We start from the raw sequence: 21441 nt of genomic DNA on the forward strand, positions 1-21441 counted from the left end.
CTTAGGGGCCTCTCCCTTGATATATCTCTTCCACCCCTCTTTTAGTGGTTTCGGTGGATTTCTTCATCATACATTCTGTTGGGAGTGGCTTTAGAGGGTGGCTACGTGTGGTATTTACCCTCTGGGATTTCCTATCCCGTGTTTATTGTTTCCAAACAGTCATGGCCACCGCATGAATAAGGTCCATTGAAAGAGAAGCACCCGTGAATCATTAGTATGAGTGTCTACAGTATTCTACACACCCTGTAATCTCTGTTCTACTGTACTCTACACACCCTGTAATCTCTGTTCTACTGTACTCTACACACCCTGTAACCTCTATTCTACAGTATTCTACACACCCTGTAATCTCTGTTCTACTGTACCCTACACACCCTGTAATCTCTATTCTACAGTATTCTACACACCCTGTAATCTCTGTTCTACTGTACCCTACACACCCTGTAATCTCTGTTCTACTGTACTCTACACACCCTGTAATCTCTGTTCTACTGTACTCTACACACCCTGTAATCTCTGTTCTACTGTACTCTACACACCCTGTAATCTCTGTTCTACAGTCCTCTACACACCCTGTAATCTCTGTTCTACAGTCCTCTACACACCCTGTAATCTCTGTTCTACAGTCCTCTACACACCCTGTAATCTCTGTTCTACTGTACTCTACACACCCTGTAATCTCTGTTCTACTGTACTCTACACACCCTGTAATCTCTGTTCTACTGTACTCTACACACCCTGTAATCTCTGTTCTACTGTACTCTACACACCCTGTAATCTCTGTTCTACTGTACTCTACACACCCTGTAATATCTGTTCTACTGTACTCTACACACCCTGTAATCTCTGTTCTACTGTACTCTACACACCCTGTAATCTCTGTTCTACAGTCCTCTACACACCCTGTAATCTCTGTTCTACTGTACTCTACACACCCTGTAATCTCTATTCTACTGTACTCTACACACCCTGTAATCTCTGTTCTACAGTCCTCTACACACCCTGTAATCTCTGTTCTACTGTCCTCTACACACCCTGTAATATCTGTTCTACAGTCCTCTACACACCCTGTAATCTCTGTTCTACAGTCATCTACACACCCTGTAATCTCTGTTCTACAGTCCTCTACACACCCTGTAATCGCTGTCTGAATTCCATGGCGTTACCTAGTTGAGTCCATCCAGGTCTGCAGTTTGTAAATTACCCCTGTTGGTAGACATGGTTACTGCAACAGGTTGGAAACATGCTAAACATTCCCTCATAAACATCACCCCCCCCCCCCCCCCCCCCCATACAGCTTCCCTGTAGGTACAGAGAAAATCATCATTACTCTAATATTAAAAAACACAGATAATGAGTTTATATGGCCGCTGACATTGTATCGTATTCTAACAGCATATTGGGATATTCATGTATTTTAATGCATTTATGAACTTTATATCTGTTAATTTATGCTCTACCTGCTAGCTGGCTATAGTACTGTCTACTGTACATGTTGTCGTTGGGGTAGCATGGCTATTCATGTCCCCTTTCGTTGTTCATTGTTACTTTACAGGGGAGTTGGACTGTAAAGGGCAGCACAACTTTTCATTGATGGACATTGTTTCTATTAGTCGTGTCGTATGTTTTTGTTTGTTGAGCTTATTTTGACGCTATTTTACAAGCGCACGTCACTTCCAAAGACGGGTTATACAACTCTTGTGTCTGTAACGCCTGGCTAACCTGAGCCTATATGAACATGTCTTGTTATTATCTGTGCTTATAGCCTCTACATTTCATACTGTACGTTACATTACAATCGCACTGTACTGATATAGACGCGATCATTGGCATGTTATGTCTCTGCCTACTGTGATCGTGTGCAAGAGAGAGGAGTTGGACTAAAGGGGCAGTGTTGTGTTTCATTACTGCATCTTTACGACAAATCAGACTGAAGACCGGAATCACCTTCAACCATTTATATGAACGTGCTCAACTCACACATACAACCCCCCCCCCCCCCCCCCCCCCCCCCGTTGATGCTCCCCAACACACAACAGGCAGACCGGTACAGCAGCTCATTTTCAATTATCGTTATCATAAGACAACATCAATAGACCAACCCCTTGAACATGTGGCCATCTTTTCTCCGATCAACGCAGAAGTATTTTAAATCTACACAGGTCACACTGGCTCTCACAAGTCGTAGGGAAGAAGACCGTCTACCGGACACCAACCTCTCAACTGCGTCTTGTCTGTCTACCTGTATGGAGATACGACTGATGCATCAGGTTCAAACGGCTTATTACGACTAGAGTGGACTCGGACTTTATATTCATCCTCCCCGTTATGATACTCAAACAGATTCATTGAGTGGTTGATTGTTTGATGCATATGCCTAAAAAGTGTTCATATTCACACTAAATACTTTTGAACAAGTAAACGTTGTGTAGAAGCAACAGTTCCGGTAACAGAAATCTTATGTACATATTGTTGAGGGGAAAAAAACTCGCACTGACTTGCAGTCAAGAGGCAGACAGACCACGCCTGAAAAACCAGGGGCGTAGAAGGAATTTAGACTTTTCCACCAGTGAAACACATCCCAACTCTTTTCCTCTTTTCACTGTGTCGACGCAGTCAGCCACCCGACCCGACAGAGGACAAGAAAAAGGACTTGCACAATGGCTGGGGTGGCATCAACGTTGGCCAAGAAGAGGGCTTTGGCCGCAGGATTTGGCACTAATGCCAATGCGTCGAAGTACCTAAACCAAGACTTCGAGTCTCTCAGGAGCGAGTGTCTGGGTAGAGGTTCACTTTTCACGGATTCCACTTTTCCAGCCGAACCTGCGTCCTTGGGATTCAATGAGCTCGGACCGAGATCTTCCAAAACCAGAGGTGTGCAATGGAAACGACCTGGGGTAAGTTACTGCCTTTAAGCACAAGTTAAATGTCTGCTCTATGGCTGGATTTATATTGATCCAAATAGACCAAAGCGTTATCTATGAAACGACCTGGGGTAAGTTACTGCCTTTAAGCACAAGTTAAATGTCTGCTCTATGGCTGGATTTATATTGATCCAAATAGACCAAAGCGTTATCTAGGAAACGACCTGGGGTAAGTTACTGCCTTTAAGCACAAGTTAAATGTCTGCTCTATGGCTGGATTTATATTGATCCAAATAGACCAAAGCGTTATCTATCTCTGGAATTGTTTTATTTTTTATAACAAAACATTTGATAAAACCGTATACCAAACAAAACAGACCAACTTTATACACAGGAAGTTGATCTACAACAGAAACAAGTTAGGGTGCAATGTAAATATGATCAAACACAAGTTAACCAACCCTAAAGAAAACGGATTTATGGTTTGAACCAAAACTCAGAACTTACAACCAGAACAAAAACAGCTATGATCCAGAACCTTACGTCACCTCTCACCTAACCAGGAACCAAACGTCCTTGTATGCCCAGTTGAGAACCAGTATACTGCCTCTGGTAATTGAAGTAGGTAGGTTCAATGACATAGATTAAGAAGAGGGACTACGTACTGTCTGTGATTTTAGGGGAGGTGGACAAGTCACTTTGTATTTGATAGTTCTTTATGTGATGATCTGAGAGCTGTACTGTTTGATTAAAAAAAATATATTGCGAAGAAAACGGGAACTATTCTGGATTAGAGATGAAGGAAAAACTTGAATGTCTAATTTAGGAAATAAGTTTTCCTGGCTGCACATTTTATCTTCGAGGACGATGCAGACCAGACGAGATGTATACTTTCTGTTCAGTTTCCTCAATTGTTTTCCGCTGCCATATTAATGTATGTACAATAGCAGTCAAACGTTTGGACACACCTACTCATTCAATGGTTTTTCTTTCTTTCTTTTACTATTGTCTACATTGTAGAATAATAGTGAAGACATCAAAATTATGAAATAACACATATGGAATCAGGTAGTAACCAAAAAAAGTGTTAAACAAATTAAAATATATTTTATATTTGAGATTATTCAAAGTAGCCACCCTTTGCCTTGATGACAGCTTTGCATACTCTTGGCATTCTCTCAACCAGCTTCATGAGATAGTCACCTGGAATGTGTTTCAATTAACATGTCTGCCTTGTTAGAAGTTATTTTGTGGAATTTCTTTCCTTCTTAATGAGTTTGAGCCAATCAGTTGTGATAAGGTAGGGGTGGTATACAGAAGATGGCCCTATTTGGTAAAATATCAAGTCCATATTATGGCAAGAACAACAGACAAAAACTTCTCTCTCATGGCTAACTACCAGGAAGTTTGAAAAGACCGGCGTGGTGATACACAAAGCAACTCGAACAACATTGAAATTGCATCAATTATATATATTTTTTAATACATTTTTAGTTTGGCATTTCTCTTGTGATACGGTTCACAGCAGCACTGATAGTTGTGTTGACTTGACAAATGCGTCTGAGTTTTGAAAGACTAGCCCCCCCCCCCCCCCACCCTTTTGTTGCATGCTGACTGAAGACCCAGATAGCCAGTAACTAGCTAACACCAGACACAGATGAAGACCTAGCTAGACAGTAACTAGCTAACACCAGACACAGATGAAGACCTAGCTAGCCAGTAACTAGCTAACACCAGACACAGATGAAGACCTAGCTAGACAGTAACTAGCTAACACTAAACACAGACAGAGAACTAGCTAGCCAGTAACTAGCTAACACCAGACACAGATGAAGACCTAGCTACCCAGTAACTAGCTAACACCAGACAGATGAAGAGCTAGCTAGACAGTAATTAGCTAACACCAGACACAGATGAAGACCTAGCTAGACAGTAACTAGCTAACACCAGGCACAGATGAAGACCCAGATAGCCAGTAACTAGCTAACACCAGACACAGATGAAGACCTAGCTAGCCAGTAACTAGCTAACACCAGACACAGATGAAGACCTAGCTAGACAGTAACTAGCTAACACCAGCTACAGATGAAAGGGGAAACATATAAGTATCATTGCCATAGATGAATAGGGTAAACTTTTAATTATATTTGCTGACACCCTATAATCAAATGTTGGCACCAGTAGAGTAGCTATCTAGCTATATAAACCACGCCCCTTTGCAAACACGCCTTCTCCAATGTTGGTTACAAGGCAGGACTTATTTAAATGAGGTAAGAGAATATCATGTTACCATTGGTTTATTCAAATGAGAGTTAAGGTGATGTCACCTTGTCCTCTTAATAATGAATCCAAGTGTTTGACTTGAGGGAAGACAGTAACTTCATGATCAAACGTTATCAATGTAGAAGAAACAGTCAGTTTATCATACTTTGATCTGGTTTCCTTCAAATATCACCACCTTTCAAGAGAAACATGATTTTGACTGATCATTTTAGGGTTCATAAGGCTTAACAGGCCATACATTGCCTTTGCTTTAATGTTTTCAGCCTATGCAGCATTTTCAAATAATATTCCATTTTATTTAGAAAAAGTCTGAATCTGGGCTTTTCTTTTTCCCAACTTGTGTTTCAGGATATAATATGTATCAGACATGATGAAGAGATATATATATATATATATATATATATATATACTTTGTTCTGATCTAAATCTTTATCATCAAACACAATCCCTCACTGGGAATATCTCTTTATAGCCTGGGTCAGTGATGTCACAGTAGTCTGATGGGCGTGTCCAGAAGCTTGTAATCTGTTTGATATGATTGGACCGTTGGGCGTAAAGGAATCACTTGTATCCAAAACGACTGAAACTGTTACCGTACGGCTAAATGAACGAGGAACATGGTCAGGGTGGTGGTTGGTGGTGACTCATCCTCCAACTATTCGGATTGGCGTTAGTCATCTGATCCTACACCTTTTTGTTTTGTCTCTCAACAGATCGACTCGTAGACTTTGAGACAATTGAGGTTACATTAGGTCATCGTGGACCCTACCCTTTACTCGTGCATGACTTTAATGTGTATCAGTCTACCCTCTTCATTCATTCTACCCTCTTCATTCCCATGTGCTTTTATTTCATAACTATTATTGGATAATGACTGATCCTTTTAGTCAAATCTGCTATGAATGCTACTGTCTAGTGAAAATCAGACTTTTAGAAGTCAATATTCTGTTAACTCATACCCAGATAATGTTGTTGACTCATCCTATACTCGTATTTGTGGCCAAAGCATAAATAGGAAAATACCCCCCCCCCCCCCCCCCCCGCCCATATCTAACAGACTATTTAAAATGCTTGCTATGGTGAAATCCTCCTGAGCTCCTGAGCTATGGTGAAATCCCCCTGAGCCAATCAGCGGTCTACTCTCATGAATGGTTTTAATCACCGGTATACGCCCACACCATTCAAACACAGAAAATAGCCTCTTTTTTAAACATGCTTAATTACAATTGTTTTGGAATTAAAACTATTTAACTCGTATTGTAATTAATTATAGGTCATATGTGACCTGATTCAGGTAACTAGGCGTATGTCGCAAGTCACGACTTCGCAGGAAAGCCTTTTGAACGTAACAAAAAAATATTTGTTTTATTTAATAGAAATCTGGAAACACTGGACAGTTGCTTTAAAAGTTCAAAACACAGTTTTAATCATGTAATGATCCCTGAATAGTAGAGTAGATAATATAACAAATGCAGTGCTCTATGAAATACCTGAGGCTACACTAGTAACTCATAGTGCAGTTATTCCCCCCAAGCTAGCGTATTGCTTTAATTAGGGCTGCAAAGTTTGGAAGCCCCAAAATCTGTACTTTTATTTTATTGAAATTCTCAGTAATATCTTTCACAGTTTTACTCATGCTTTGGTCGTCTCTCCCTGAATAGGAGCTGGTGTCCAGCCCGGAGTTCATCGTTGGTGGAGCCTCGAGAACCGACATCTGTCAAGGCGGCTTGGGTAAGTCACTTTCATATTTGGTACCAAAACAGGAACCAAAACAGGAACCAAACCAAAACCACAGGGTCGCCGGTTTGTAACAGTATCCATGGTTTCAGCTGTGAGGAGGAGATGGTATAGTAAAAGTTAATGTGATTGATCACAGCATATGTAATAACATTCAGTTATTGCTTTAATCAGTTATTACACAGGTGATTTGGTTTCCTAGACTACCACTGAACAGCCTCCATGTCAGGTTGTTGTCTCTCTAAGGTACTGTATAATATAAAACATGTCAGGTTGTTATCTCTGTCACGAGGTATAATAATATAAAACATGTCAGGTTGTTATCTCTGTCATGAGGTATCATTTAAAACATGTCAGGTTATCTCTGTCATGAGGTATCATTTAAAACATGTCAGAGTGTTATCTCTGTCATGAGGTATAATAAATATAAAACATGTCAGGTTGTTATCTCTGAGGTATAAAACATGTAATGTTATCTCTGAGGTATGATAATATAAAACATTATATGTTGTTATCTCTGTCATGAGGTATAGTAGAAAATATGGACAAACTGAGATATCTCTATGGAAACCAGCTCAGTTACCATGCTGGGAGGAAGTCTTAACAGAGCCAGTTACTGGAAATGAGACACACTTCCCTTTCCATTTGCTCACAACTAGCCTCACCCTCAACCGTTTACAAATCTTCTCTAACAAAGAAGATTTCTGACAAAGCGAGACAAGCTTTGGCATGGTGTTTATTTGTGTGTTAACCCAGCAGGGTAGACTAGTGGCCTGTCCTGTCATTAACCCAGCAGGGTAGACTAGTGGCCTGTCATTAACCCAGCAGGGTAGACTAGTGGCCTGTCCTGTCATTAACCCAACAGGGTAGACTAGTGGCCTGTCCTGTCATTAACCCAGCAGGGTAGACTAGTGTCCTGGCCTGTCATTAACCCAGCAGGGTAGACTAGTGGCCTGTCCTGTCATTAACCCAACAGGGTAGACTAGTGTACTGGCCTGTCATTAACCCAGCAGGGTAGACTAGTGGCCTGTCCTGTCATTAACCCAACAGGGTAGACTAGTGTACTGGCCTGTCATTAACCCAGCAGGGTAGACTAGTGTCCTGTCCTGTCATTAACCCAGCAGGGTAGACTAGTGGCCTGTCCTGTCATTAACCCAGCAGGGTAGACTAGTGTACTGGCCTGTCATTAACCCAGCAGGGTAGACTAGTGGCCTGTCCTGTCATTAACCCAACAGGGTTGACTAGTGTACTGGCCTGTCATTAACCCAGCAGGGTAGACTAGTGGCCTGTCCTGTCATTAACCCAACAGGGTAGACTAGTGTACTGGCCTGTCATTAACCCAGCAGGGTAGACTAGTGTCCTGTCCTGTCATTAACCCAGCAGGGTAGACTAGTGGCCTGTCCTGTCATTAACCCAGCAGGGTAGACTAGTGTACTGGCATTAACCCAGCAGGGTAGACTAGTTTACTGGCCTGTCATTAACCCAGCAGGGTAGACTAGTGTACTGGCCTGTCATTAACCCAGCAGGGTAGACTAGTGGCCTGTCCTGTCATTAACCCAACAGGGTAGACTAGTGTCCTGTCCTGTCATTAACCCAGCAGGGTAGACTAGTGGCCTGTCCTGTCATTAACCCAACAGGGTAGACTAGTGTCCTGTCCTGTCATTAACCCAGCAGGGTAGACTAGTGTCCTGTCCTGTCATTAACCCAGCAGGGTAGACTAGTGGCCTGTCCTGTCATTAACCCAACAGGGTAGACTAGTGTCCTGTCCTGTCATTAACCCAGCAGGGTAGACTAGTGTACTGGCCTGTCATTAACCCAACAGGGTAGACTAGTGTCCTGTCCTGTCATTAACCCAGCAGGGTAGACTAGTGGCCTGTCCTGTCATTAACCCAGCAGGGTAGACTAGTGGCCTGTCCTGTCATTAACCCAGCAGGGTAGACTAGTGGCCTGTCCTGTCATTAACCCAGCAGGGTAGACTAGTGTACTGTCATTAACCCAGCAGGGTAGTCTAGTGTACTGGCCTGTCATTAATCCAGCAGGGTAGACTAGTGGCCTGTCCTGTCATTAACCCAGCAGGGTAGACTAGTGTACTGGCATTAACCCAGCAGGGTAGACTAGTGTACTGGCCTGTCATTAACCCAGCAGGGTAGACTAGTGGCCTGTCCTGTCATTAACCCAGCAGGGTAGACTAGTGTACTGGCATTAACCCAGCAGGGTAGACTAGTTTACTGGCCTGTCATTAACCCAGCAGGGTAGACTAGTGTACTGGCCTGTCATTAACCCAGCAGGGTAGACTAGTGGCCTGTCCTGTCATTAACCCAGCAGGGTAGACTAGTGGCCTGTCCTGTCATTAACCCAGCAGGGTAGACTAGTGGCCTGTCCTGTCATTAATCCAACAGGGTAGACTAGTGTACTGTCATTAACCCAGCAGGGTAGACTAGTGTCCTGGCCTGTCATTAACCCAGCAGGGTAGACTAGTGTACTGGCCTGTCATTAGCCCAGCAGGGTAGACTAGTGTACTGGCCTGTCATTAACCCAGCAGGGTAGACTAGTGCACTGTCATTAACCCAGCAGGGTAGACTAGTGTCCTGGCCTGTCATTAACCCAGCAGGGTAGACTAGTGTACTGGCCTGTCATTAACCCAGCAGGGTAGACTAGTGTCCTGTCCTGTCATTAACCCAGCAGGGTAGACTAGTGGCCTGTCCTGTCATTAACCCAGCAGGGTAGACTAGTGTACTGGCCTGTCATTAACCCAGCAGAGTAGTCTAGTGTACTGTCATTAACCCAGCAGGGTCGACTAGTGTCCTGTCATTAACCCAACGGGGTAGTCTAGTGTACTGTCATTAACCCAACAGGGTAGTCTAGTGTACTGTCATTAACCCAACAGAGTAGACTAGTGTAGTGGCCCAATGCTCTTAACTGCTAGGCTATCTGCTGTGTTTGTTTCCAGGATATATCAGTTCTCGGGGTTCTGTGTTTGTTTCCAGGATATATCAGTTATCAGGGTTCTGTGTTTGTTTCCAGGATATGTCAGTTCTTGCGGTTCTGTGTTTGTTTCCAGGATATATCAGTTCTCAGGGTTCTGTGTTTGTTTCCAGGATATATCAGTTCTCGGGGTTCTGTGTTTGTTTCCAGGATATATCAGTTCTCGGGGTTCTGTGTTTGTTTCCAGGATATATCAGTTCTCAGGGTTCTGTGTTTGTTTCCAGGATATATCAGTTCTTGCGGTTCTGTGTTTGTTTCCAGGATATATCAGTTCTCAGGGTTCTGTGTTTGTTTCCAGGATATATCAGTTCCCGGGGTTCTGTGTTTGTTTCCAGGATATATCAGTTCCCAGGGTTCTGTGTTTGTTTCCAGGATATATCAGGTTCTGTGTTTGTTTCCAGGATATATCAGTTCCCGGTGTCTGTGTTACTGTCAGACAGCATATTCAATAGTGTGGCTATTGGTTAAATCACTGTCTCACCATAGTCACTGAAGTTCCGTCTGGTTAATCCAGGCTAGTGATGATGCCCAGTCAGAGCAGGATGTTCTGATCATTTCAGGCTCTTTAAACAAACACACTGTGCCAGATATATTTTGCATAACACATCTTTAGACACACACACACTCTCTGCATAACACATATTTTGCAAAGCTCTGGGTCTGCAATCTGGGTCACATTAGTCCCTTGCAGGGTCTCATACAAGTTGTCTTTATAACAACATATTGTAATAGGAGGAGCACTCATTTATAACTGTCAATACTCCTTCAGTGTCCCTTTTCTGATTGTTGATCAACCCAGTAGACATACTAATTTACTGTAACTAAAGTCAAAACAATTGGTTTATAGAGAAATCGTGTCCACAAATGCAAGTCCCAGTACTGACGAGTGCACGGGACAGACGACATGCTGAGACTGTGAACTGTACTGAGGTAGCTGTTCTCTTTTTAAGGTCTTCTGTGGAACTGAACTGGGCTGTGTAGGGAACTGTTGTGTGTTTTGTAGGGTGGCTTTCACTGGTTGTGTGTGTGTGTGTACAGTTATTATACTGAACAAAAATCTAAAATGCAACATGTAAAGTGTTGGTCCCATGTTTCAAGTGCTGAAATAAAACAATCCTAGAAATGTTCCATACGCACAAAAAGCTGATTTCTCTCAAATGTTTGTTTACATCCCTGTTAGTGAGTATTTCTCCTTCGCCAAGATAATCCATCCACCTGACAGGTGTGGCATATCAAGAAGCTGATTAAACAACATGATCATTACACAGGTGCACCTTGTGCTGGGGGCAAAAAATGGCCACTCTAAAATGTGCAGTTTTGTCACACAGCACAATGCCACAGATGTCTCAAGTTTTGAGGGAGCATCCCATTGAACCGTTCCCAGAGAATTGAATGTTCACTTCTCAACCATAAGCCGCCTCAAACTTCATTTGAGAGAATTTGGCGGTACGTCCAACCGGCCTGACAACTGTGGACCACTTGTATGGTGTTGTATGGGTGGGCTGTTTGCTGATGTCAACGTTGTGAACAGAGTGGTGACGGTGGGGTTATGGTATGACCAGCCCAGGACCTCCACATCCGGCTTCTTTACCTGCGGGATCGTCTGAGACCAGATACCCGGGCAGATGATGAAACCGAGGAGTATTTCTGTCTGTAATAAATCCCTTTTGTGGGGATTAACTCATTCTGATTGGCTGAGCCTGGCTCCCAAGTGGGTGCCCTGCCATGCCCACCCATGTCTACTCCCCTGCCCAGTCATGTGAAATCCATAGATTAGGGCCTAATGAATTTATTTAAATTGACTGATTTCCTTCTATGAGCTGTAACTCAGTAAAATCTTAGACATTATTGCATGTTGTGTTTATATATTTTTTCAGTATAGAATGAAAAGCAATCAATCAATCAGGAATGTTCAGAATGAGGATTGAAAACTGACCAGTGATGAACTCCACTCTCACGTCTCTCTGACCTGTGATGACCTCCACTCCCTTAGTCTCTCTGACCTGTGACCTCCACTCCCTTCGTCTCTCTGACCTGTGATGACCTCCACTCCCTTCGTCTCTCTGACCTGTGATGACCTCCACTCCCTTCGTCTCTCTCTGACCTGTGATGACCTCCACTCCCTTAGTCTCTCTTCTCTGTTTCCCCCTCCAGGTGACTGCTGGCTCCTGGCGGCCATCGCCTCTCTGACCCTGAATGAAGATGTGATGGCCCGCGTTGTTCCTGCAGGACAAGGCTTTGGACGTGGAGAGTACGCTGGGATCTTTCACTTCCAGGTAGAGACGGTGTCACAGACTGCATCCCAAAATGCCTCCCTATATAGTGCACTACTTTTAAACTAGGCTCTGGTATATAAAAAAAAGTGTAGTGCATTATAAAGGGAAATAGCGTGCAATTTGGTGCGCAGGCCAGTGTTCATTTACTTTAACAAATATAGTGACTAAAATATTTGTTTAAAGTATATTTTTCAGTGGCAATTGATGAGAGTAAGTGACTAAATAGACCCGGAAAAAATTTGAACTAAACAAAAGTAATTTCAGTTTTCTCTGTGACTAAAATTTGACTACTAAGTGGATTGGACAAGGGTTTTTGGAGAGATTTTCAGTCACAAAAAAGCACCATTTAATATTAGCAGCAACACAGTTCAGTAGTGGGAAGGAAGCGTCTCACCCGGTACATACAACCTACATCAGCTGGTGAGCTACAGAGGGGACAACTGGTACATACAACCTACATCAGCTGGTGAGCTACAGAGGGGACAACTGGTACATACAACCTACATCAGCTGGTGAGCTACAGAGGGGACAACTGGTACATACAACCTACATCAGCTGGTGAGCTACAGGGGGGACAACTGGTACATACAACCTACATCAGCTGGTGAGCTACAGAGGGGACAACCACCACATACAACCTACATCAGCTGGTGAGCTACAGGGGGGACAACCACCACATACAACCTACATCAGCTGGTGAGCTACAGGGGGGACAACCACCACATACAACCTACATCAGCTGGTGAGCTACAGGGGGGACAACTGGTACATACAACCTACATCAGCTGGTGAGCTACAGAGGGGACAACCACCACATACAACCTACATCAGCTGGTGAGCTACAGAGGGGACAACCACCACATACAACCTACATCAGCTGGTGAGCTACAGGGGGGACAACCACCACATACAACCTACATCAGCTGGTGAGCTACAGGGGGGACAACCACCACATACAACCTACATCAGCTGGTGAGCTACAGAGGGGACAACTGGTACATACAACCTACATCAGCTTGTGAGCTACAGGGGGGACAACCACCACATACAACCTACATCAGCTGGTGAGCTACAGAGGGGACAACCACCACATACAACCTACATCAGCTGGTGAGCTACAGAGGGGACAACCACCACATACAACCTACATCAGCTGGTGAGCTACAGAGGGGACAACCACCACATACAACCTACATCAGCTGGTGAGCTACAGGGGGGACAACCACCACATACAACCTACATCAGCTGGTGAGCTACAGGGGGGACAACCACCACATACAACCTACATCAGCTGGTGAGCTACAGAGGGGACAACTGGTACATACAACCTACATCAGCTGGTGAGCTACAGGGGGGACAACCACCACATACAACCTACATCAGCTGGTGAGCTACAGGGGGGACAACCACCACATACAACATACAAGAGCTGGTGAGCTACAAGGGGGACAACCACCACATACAACCTACATCAGCTGGTGAGCTACAGGGGGGACAACTGGTACATACAACCTACATCAGCTGGTGAGCTACAGGGGGGACAACCACCACATACAACCTACATCAGCTGGTGAGCTACAGGGGGGACAACCACCACATACAACCTACATCAGCTGGTGAGCTACAGGGGGAACAACCACCACATACAACCTACATCAGCTGGTGAGCTACAGAGGGGACAACCACCACATACAACCTACATCAGCTGGTGAGCTACAGAGGGGACAACTGGTACATACAACCTACATCAGCTGGTGAGCTACAGGGGGGACAACCACCACATACAACCTACATCAGCTGGTGAGCTACAGAGGGGACAACTGGTACATACAACCTACATCAGCTGGTGAGCTACAGGGGGGACAACCACCACATACAACCTACATCAGCTGGTGAGCTACAGGGGGGACAACCACCACATACAACCTACATCAGCTGGTGAGCTACAGGGGGGACAACCACCACATACAATAAGGAATAACGTCTGCTCTATTCATGGCATTTCTATCTGCAACGCTCAATAAAACAATAAAAAAAATAAAAAAATTGGAGTGGGTGTACTTTTTACCCCTTCTTTCTCCCCAATTGGTAGTTACAGTCTTGTCCAATCGCTGCAACTCCCGTATGGACTTGGGAGAGGCAAAGGTTGAGAGCCGTGCGTCCTCTGAAACACGACCCTGCCATGCCGCACTGCTTCTTGACACACTGCTCGCTTAACCCGGGAGCCAGCCACACCAATGTTTCGGAGGAAACGCCGTATAACTGGTGAGCAAAGTCAGCGTGGAGGCGCCCGTTCCGCCACAAGGAGTCGCTAGAGTGCGGTGGGATAAGGACATCCTGGACGACGCCGTGCCAATCGTGCGCCGCCTCATGGGTCTCGCGGTCACTGCCAGGATCGAACCCGGGTCTGTAGTGATGCCTCAAGCACTGCGGTGCACCACTCGGGTGGCAGAATGTTTTTGTGTGGCCCTGGTAACATTATCAGTAGACTAAATGCAAATATTTGTTGGCACAGAAAGGACATTTCCTCTTGCCACTACGCTGTATCTGACTGGGGAAATGACTTTATGTTGAGTTAATGTGGACTCAGAGATGAGCACTTGGACCAGGACTCGCGCACTGGGATTCGGACTCCAGATTGGACTCGATTGGCACTCAAGGTTTAGTGACTCTGCTACATCCCTGGGTGAAACAGTCCTCAGCCTGAGGTTTAGTGACTCTGCTACATCCCTGGGTGAAACAGTCCTCAGCCTGAGGTTTAGTGACTCCATTGTTCTACTTGTGCGTCTCTCTCTCTCTCTCTCTCTCTCTCTCGCTCTCTCTCTCTCTCTCTCTCTCTCGCTCTCTCTCGCTCTCTCTCTCTCTCTCTCTCTCTCGCTCTCTCTCGCTCTCTCTCGCTCTCTCTCGCTCTCTCTCCTCCCCCCCCCCCCCCCCCCCCCCCCCCCCCCCGCCCCCTTGTGTGTGTCAGGTTGTTTTATGTGTAATATCCACAGTACCAGTCAAAAGTTAACACACCTACTCATTCAAGGTGTTTGTACTTTATTTTCTACATTGTAAATAATAGAAAAGACATCAACACTATGAAATAACACACATGGAATCACGAGCACTTGAGAGAATACCAAGAGGCTGCAAAGCTGTCATCAAGGCAAAGGGTGGCTACTTTAAAGAATCTCAAAATATATTTAGATTTGTTTAACACTTTTTTTGGTTACTACATGATTCCATACGTGTTATTTCGTAGTTTTGATGTCTTCACTATTATTCTACAATAGTAGAAAATAGTAAAAATAAAGAAACTCTGGAATGAGGAGGTGTCCACACTGTTGACTGGTACTGTGTGTCTACGGGATTTACATGGCCAGATAAATCTAATGTGGCCGGCCGCCTCGATTCGGTCTCATCATTTGATATGCTGTTTTTACACATTGGATAAGAGTAGAGACTCAGAGCTACAAAATAGTATATTTTAAATAAACGTAGTTCACAAGATTAAACATTTAGGATCTAGGTTGTGAGATGTTGGAAACCAACCAGAAAAACCTGGCTTTAACCAGCAAAATGGAATGTTTACTAAACAGGAACATCTAAACATGGGCTACAGTTGAGGAACAATGAGGAAAGCAATTCTGCTTTAAATGTTGATAAACCTGTAACCCCAGTTTTGAGAAAATGACCATTGAATGTGTTGGTACACCTACTGGAGAGCTCTTCTTTGGCTACACCCATTCAGCATCGTTCACCCCCCCCCCACCCCCCACCCATCTCTTTAAGGATTAACGTGAGGCCCTGTGGTAAACACACCCTGTATCCAATCAAATCCAAGTTCATTTGTCACAGGATACAAAAGACGTAAGCGGTAATTGTCTCGACATGAAATACAATATATGGCCGTAATCACCCCCCAGACACACCTGGCTATTCTGATGGTCCAGAGTGGAGTCTTTTGTTTAACTAAACAATGAACTGGCATAACCCCAACTCATACTACTACCAATACAAACATTGTCATAACTGTAGTAGGAATCTGCAGGTAGCTAAGGCCAACAAACTAGGTTCAATTTTAGCTAGCTAGCATTAGGCTATAACTAGCCATGCAAATGGTTTTCTGATTCAAATTATATTACTACACAGATTATACACGTAACGTTAGCAAGCGAGCCAGCAAGCTAACGTTTTGCAATAAACATGACTTTCTGACTAAATTATAAAGTTATATCTGTCAAATGTAGCTAGACTCTGACCTGTATACATGTAGGAACGCTTCACGGCAGACTGGAACCTTTCAACTCTGTTCTGTTTGTAGCTACATCTTGTTTGGCAGCGTTGTGTCATGTCTGTTGATAGCTCCTGCTACAATCAGGGCATCAATGTTGTTGAGAAAAGTAGCAAAACTTGTGTAGTTGTCGATGGCTGATGTTATATCTTTCAAAAATGGCTCACGTCAACACTACCACTAGGAGAGGAAAGGCTGCTCTCTGTCAACACTACCACTAGGAGAGGAGAGGCTGCTCTCTGTCAACACTACCACTAGGAGAGGAGAGGCTGCTCTCTGTCAACACTACCACTAGGAGAGGAGAGGCTGCTCTCTGTCAACACTACCACTAGGAGAGGAGAGGCTGCTCTCTGTCAACACTACCACTAGGAGAGGAGAGGCTGCTCTCTGTCAACACTACCACTAGGAGAGGCGAGGCTGCTCTCTGTCAACACTACCACTAGGAGAGGAGAGGCTGCTCTCTGTCAACACTACCACTAGGAGAGGAGAGGCTGCTCTCTGTCAACACTACCACTGGGAGAGGCGAGGCTGCTCTCTGTCAACACTACCACTAGGAGAGGAGAGGCTGCTCTCTGTCAACACTACCACTAGGAGAGGAGAGGCTGCTCTCTGTCAACACTACCACTAGGAGAGGAGAGGCTGCTCTCTGTCAACACTACCACTAGGAGAGGAGAGGCTGCTCTCTGTCAACACTACCACTAGGAGAGGAGAGGCTGCTCTCTGTCAACACTACCACTAGGAGAGGCGAGGCTGCTCTCTGTCAACACTACCACTAGGAGAGGAGAGACTGCTCTCTGTCAACACTACCACTAGGAGAGGAGAGGCTGCTCTCTGTCAACACTACCACTAGGAGAGGAGAGGCTGCTCTCTGTCAACACTACCACTAGGAGAGGAGAGGCTGCTCTCTGTCAACACTACCACTAGGAGAGGCGAGGCTGCTCTCTGTCAACACTACCACTAGGAGAGGAGAGGCTGCTCTCTGTCAACACTACCACTAGGAGAGGAGAGGCTGCTCTCTGTCAACACTACCACTAGGAGAGGCGAGGCTGCTCTCTGTCAACACTACCACTAGGAGAGGAGAGGCTGCTCTCTGTCAACACTACCACTAGGAGAGGCGAGGCTGCTCTCTGTCAACACTACCACTAGGAGAAGAGAGGCTGCTCTCTGTCAACACTACCACTAGGAGAGGAGAGGCTGCTCTCTGTCAACACTACCACTAGGAGAGGAGAGGCTGCTCTCTGTCAACACTACCACTAGGAGAGGAGAGGCTGCTCTCTGTCAACACTACCACTAGGAGAGGAGAGGCTGCTCTCTCTCTGTCAACACTACCACTAGGAGAGGAGAGGCTGCTCTCTCTCTGTCAACACTACCACTAGGAGAGGAGAGGCCTTTCTCTTAAGCGTATCAGCCTTGTCTAGAAACAATCCCTTAGTCCCTTCCACCCTTGTGGATATCAAGGTTATTTCAGGACATTCCTTCTCATGGAAGCTGAGGGGCTGTGTTGTTACATTCTGGTTTTACTTCAGCCAGATGGGCCGTTGTGTTACTGCTGAGAGGCCCCAGTGAGAGGTGTGGTTTGTGGAAAGTTTGGGTCAGAGAGGAGGAAACCAGAGTGAGTCAGAGCGTCATAGATCCAGGGGGATTTGGTTTTGTGTGTTTACTTCTCAGCCTCCCTATGGCCTGATGCTGCTATGGGCAAAAGGATAACTGGTTAACAGGATAACTGGTTAACAGGATAACTGGTTAACAGGATAACTGGTTAACAGGATAACTGGATAACAGGATAACTGGTTAACTGGATAACAGGTTAACTGGATAACAGGTTAAGTGGTTAACTGCCAGTTCACAATAACAACAACAGAATAGTCTTCTGATATATAATTTCCCATTGTGTCTTTATGACTGACTGAGCAGCTATATATCAGTGATTTAATAGCTTTATATTCCATACATAAACAATATCCAAACAACAACATCTATCACATAGGGCCTCTGAAACAAAATGGCTTGGGTTCAGCACAGTCATTCTTTCATCTAGCCTGAATGTTGTCTTGTTGTGGTCCTCTTCAGTTCTGGCAGTTTGGTGAGTGGGTGGACGTGGTGATTGATGACCGGCTGCCGGCGAAGGATGGGGAGCTGCTGTTTGTTCACTCAGCCCAGGGCTCTGAGTTCTGGAGCGCCCTGCTGGAGAAGGCCTACGCCAAGTAAGGGACATCACTCACCACGATACACAACACCTAGTGTACACTACACATAGGACTTATGTCATGATGCCTTTATGAGATATGTTTATCTGGTTTCTAATGGTCTGTCTCTCTCTCCTCTGGTCTGTCTGTTCCCTTTCCTGTCTGTCTGCCTGTCTCTCCTCTGGTCTGTCTGTCCCTATTCCTGTCTGTCTGCTTGTCTCTCTCTGGTCTACCTGTCCCTATTCCTTTCTCTGTCTTTCACCATTCCTGTCTGTCTCTCTCTCTCTGTTTGTCTGTCTGTTTGTCCACCCTCCTTTTTGTCTCCCTGACCGTCTGTCTGTACACCTGCCTTCCTACTCTCTCTCTGTCTCTCTCTCTGTCTCTCTCTCTCTGTCTCTCTCTCTCTCTGTCTCTCTCTCTTTCTCTCTGTCTCTCTCTGTCTCTCTCTTTCTCTCTGTCTCTCTCTCTCTCTGTCTCTCTGTCTCTCTCTGTCTCTCTGCCTCTCTGTCTCTCTGCCTCTCTCTCTGTGTCTCTCTCTCTCTCTCTCTCTGTCTCTCTCAGGGTGAATGGATGCTATGAGGCTCTGTCAGGGGGCTCCACCACTGAGGGCTTTGAGGACTTTACAGGAGGGATAGCAGAGAACTATGACCTGAAGAAGGCTCCCTCCAACCTGTTCCAGATTATCAGGAAAGCCCTGGCCTCTGGAGCTCTGCTGGGCTGCTCCATCGATGTGTGTAGGACTTGGTTTATTTGCCATGTGTCATGTAAACATTGTTTTACCTATTTTGGTTTAAGTCGCTCTGGATAAAAGCCTCTGGTAAAAGACACAAATGTATTTTATTTCACATTTATTTAACCAGGTAGGCTAGTTGAGGACAAGTTCCCTTTATTTAACCAGGTAGGCTAGTTGAGAACAAGTTCCCTTTATTTAACCAGGTAGGCAAGTTGAGAACAAGTTCCCTTTATTTAACCAGGTAGGCCAGTTGAGAACAAGTTCCCTTTATTTAACCAGGTAGGCAAGTTGAGAACAAGTTCTCATTTACAACTGCGACCTGTCCAAGATAAAGCAAAGCAGTTCGACACATACAACAACACAGAGTTACACATGGAGTAAAACAAACATACAGTCAATAATACAGTAGAAACAAGTCTGTATACGATGTGAGCAAATGAGGTGAGATAAGGGAGGTAAAGGCAAAAAAAAGGCCATGGTGGCAAAGTAAATACAATATAGCAAGTAAAACACTGGAATGGTAGATTTGCAGTGGAAGAATGTGCAAAGTAGAGATGGAAATAATGGGGTGCAAAGGAGCAAAATAAATATGCAGTGAAGGACGGGATGTTATCTATGTGAGGTTTTACTTACATTCAGTGGCACAGTGCATTTAACTAAAGCAAGTGACTTTGGGTAACAGCGTTGGTTGCATGTTTTTGAGAAGGTTGCATGTTTTTGAGAAGGTTGCATGTTTTTGAGAAGGTTAAATGCAGTAAACATTCGGAGGTTCTTACTTGGACACAGATTAATTCTAGTCCTGGACTAAAGAGCAAGCTGAATGATGAATCTCCATGGATAATTATTGTAGGTTCTGTGAGCTACTTGGTCCAGCTGTTATCAGAGTGTTGTCTTTAGTTTGGTCGTGGTTTAGTTAGAGTTTGTGGTTCCCTGTCTCTCCAGATCACCAGCCAGGCAGACTCGGAGGCCATCACCAATCAGAAGCTGGTGAAAGGACACGCCTACTCTCTGACCGGGGCTATCGAGGTAACATCAGACAATATCTGATAAATTACAGTATATCCACACTGTACTAGCCTGGTCACTGCTCTGTTTGGGCTTTACGGCCAATCCCTAACGGCCAACCACCTTATGGTTAACCCCTAGCGGCCGACCCCCTAGCGGCCGACCCCCTAACGGCCGACCCCTAACGGCCAAATGAGTTGGCTATAGAGCACAAACAGATCTTGGACCAGTCTAACCCTCGTAGTGTGTGAGATCTGTCTGAACCCAAAGCAGGACCTAACTACTGTATGATGACCTTACTAAACCTTAACTACTGTATGATGACCTTACTAAACCTTAACTACTGTATGATGACCTTACTAAACCTTAACTACTGTATGATGACCTTACTAAACCTTAACTACTGTATGATGACCTTACTAAACCCTAACTACTGTATGATGACCTTACTAAACCCTAACTACTGTATGATGACCTTACTAACCCTTAACTACTGTATGATGACCTTACTAAACCTTAACTACTGTATGATGACCTTACTAAACCCTAACTACTGTATGATGACCTTACTAAACCCTAACTACTGTATGATGACCTTACTAAACCTTAACTACTGTATGATGACCTTACTAAACCTTAACTACTGTATGATGACCTTACTAAACCTTAACTACTGTATGATGACCTTACTAAACCTTAACTACTGTATGATGACCTTACTAAACCTTAACTACTGTATGATGACCTTACTAAACCTTAACTACTGTATGATGACCTTACTAAACCTTAACTACTGTATGATGACCTTACTAAACCTTAACTACTGTATGATGACCTTACTAAACCTTAACTACTGTATGATGACCTTACTAAACCTTAACTACTGTATGATGACCTTACTAAACCTTAACTACTGTATGATGACCTTACTAAACCCTAACTACTGTATGATGACCTTACTAAACCCTAACTACTGTATGATGACCTTACTAAACCTTAACTACTGTATGATGACCTTACTAAACCTTAACTACTGTATGATGACCTTACTAAACCTTAACTACTGTATGATGACCTTACTAAACCTTAACTACTG

General features: G+C 44.4%; 1 protein-coding gene across 4 annotated transcripts in view; it reads left to right on the forward strand.

Annotated features, from left to right (window-relative positions):
- Positions 1–2089: 2089 nt before the first annotated feature.
- capn2 (calpain 2 catalytic subunit) overlaps positions 2090–21441 on the forward strand; it is a 43504-nt gene continuing 24152 nt past the window's right edge. For 2 of the 4 annotated variants that reach the window (XR_005037867.1, XM_036955527.1), the window contains exons 1-6: positions 2091–2897; positions 6809–6878; positions 12024–12145; positions 18492–18625; positions 19169–19337; positions 20283–20366. Coding sequence is in view for 3 of the 4 variants with exons in the window: in XM_036955527.1 (XP_036811422.1) it covers positions 2661–2897; positions 6809–6878; positions 12024–12145; positions 18492–18625; positions 19169–19337; positions 20283–20366 (816 nt within the window). In the remaining variant the exon portion in view is untranslated. 4 annotated transcript variants of the gene reach the window in all.

The sequence above is a fragment of the Oncorhynchus mykiss genome, chromosome 20 (assembly GCF_013265735.2).
Source record: "Oncorhynchus mykiss isolate Arlee chromosome 20, USDA_OmykA_1.1, whole genome shotgun sequence".
In the NCBI taxonomy this organism is placed as follows: Eukaryota; Metazoa; Chordata; class Actinopteri; order Salmoniformes; family Salmonidae; genus Oncorhynchus; species Oncorhynchus mykiss.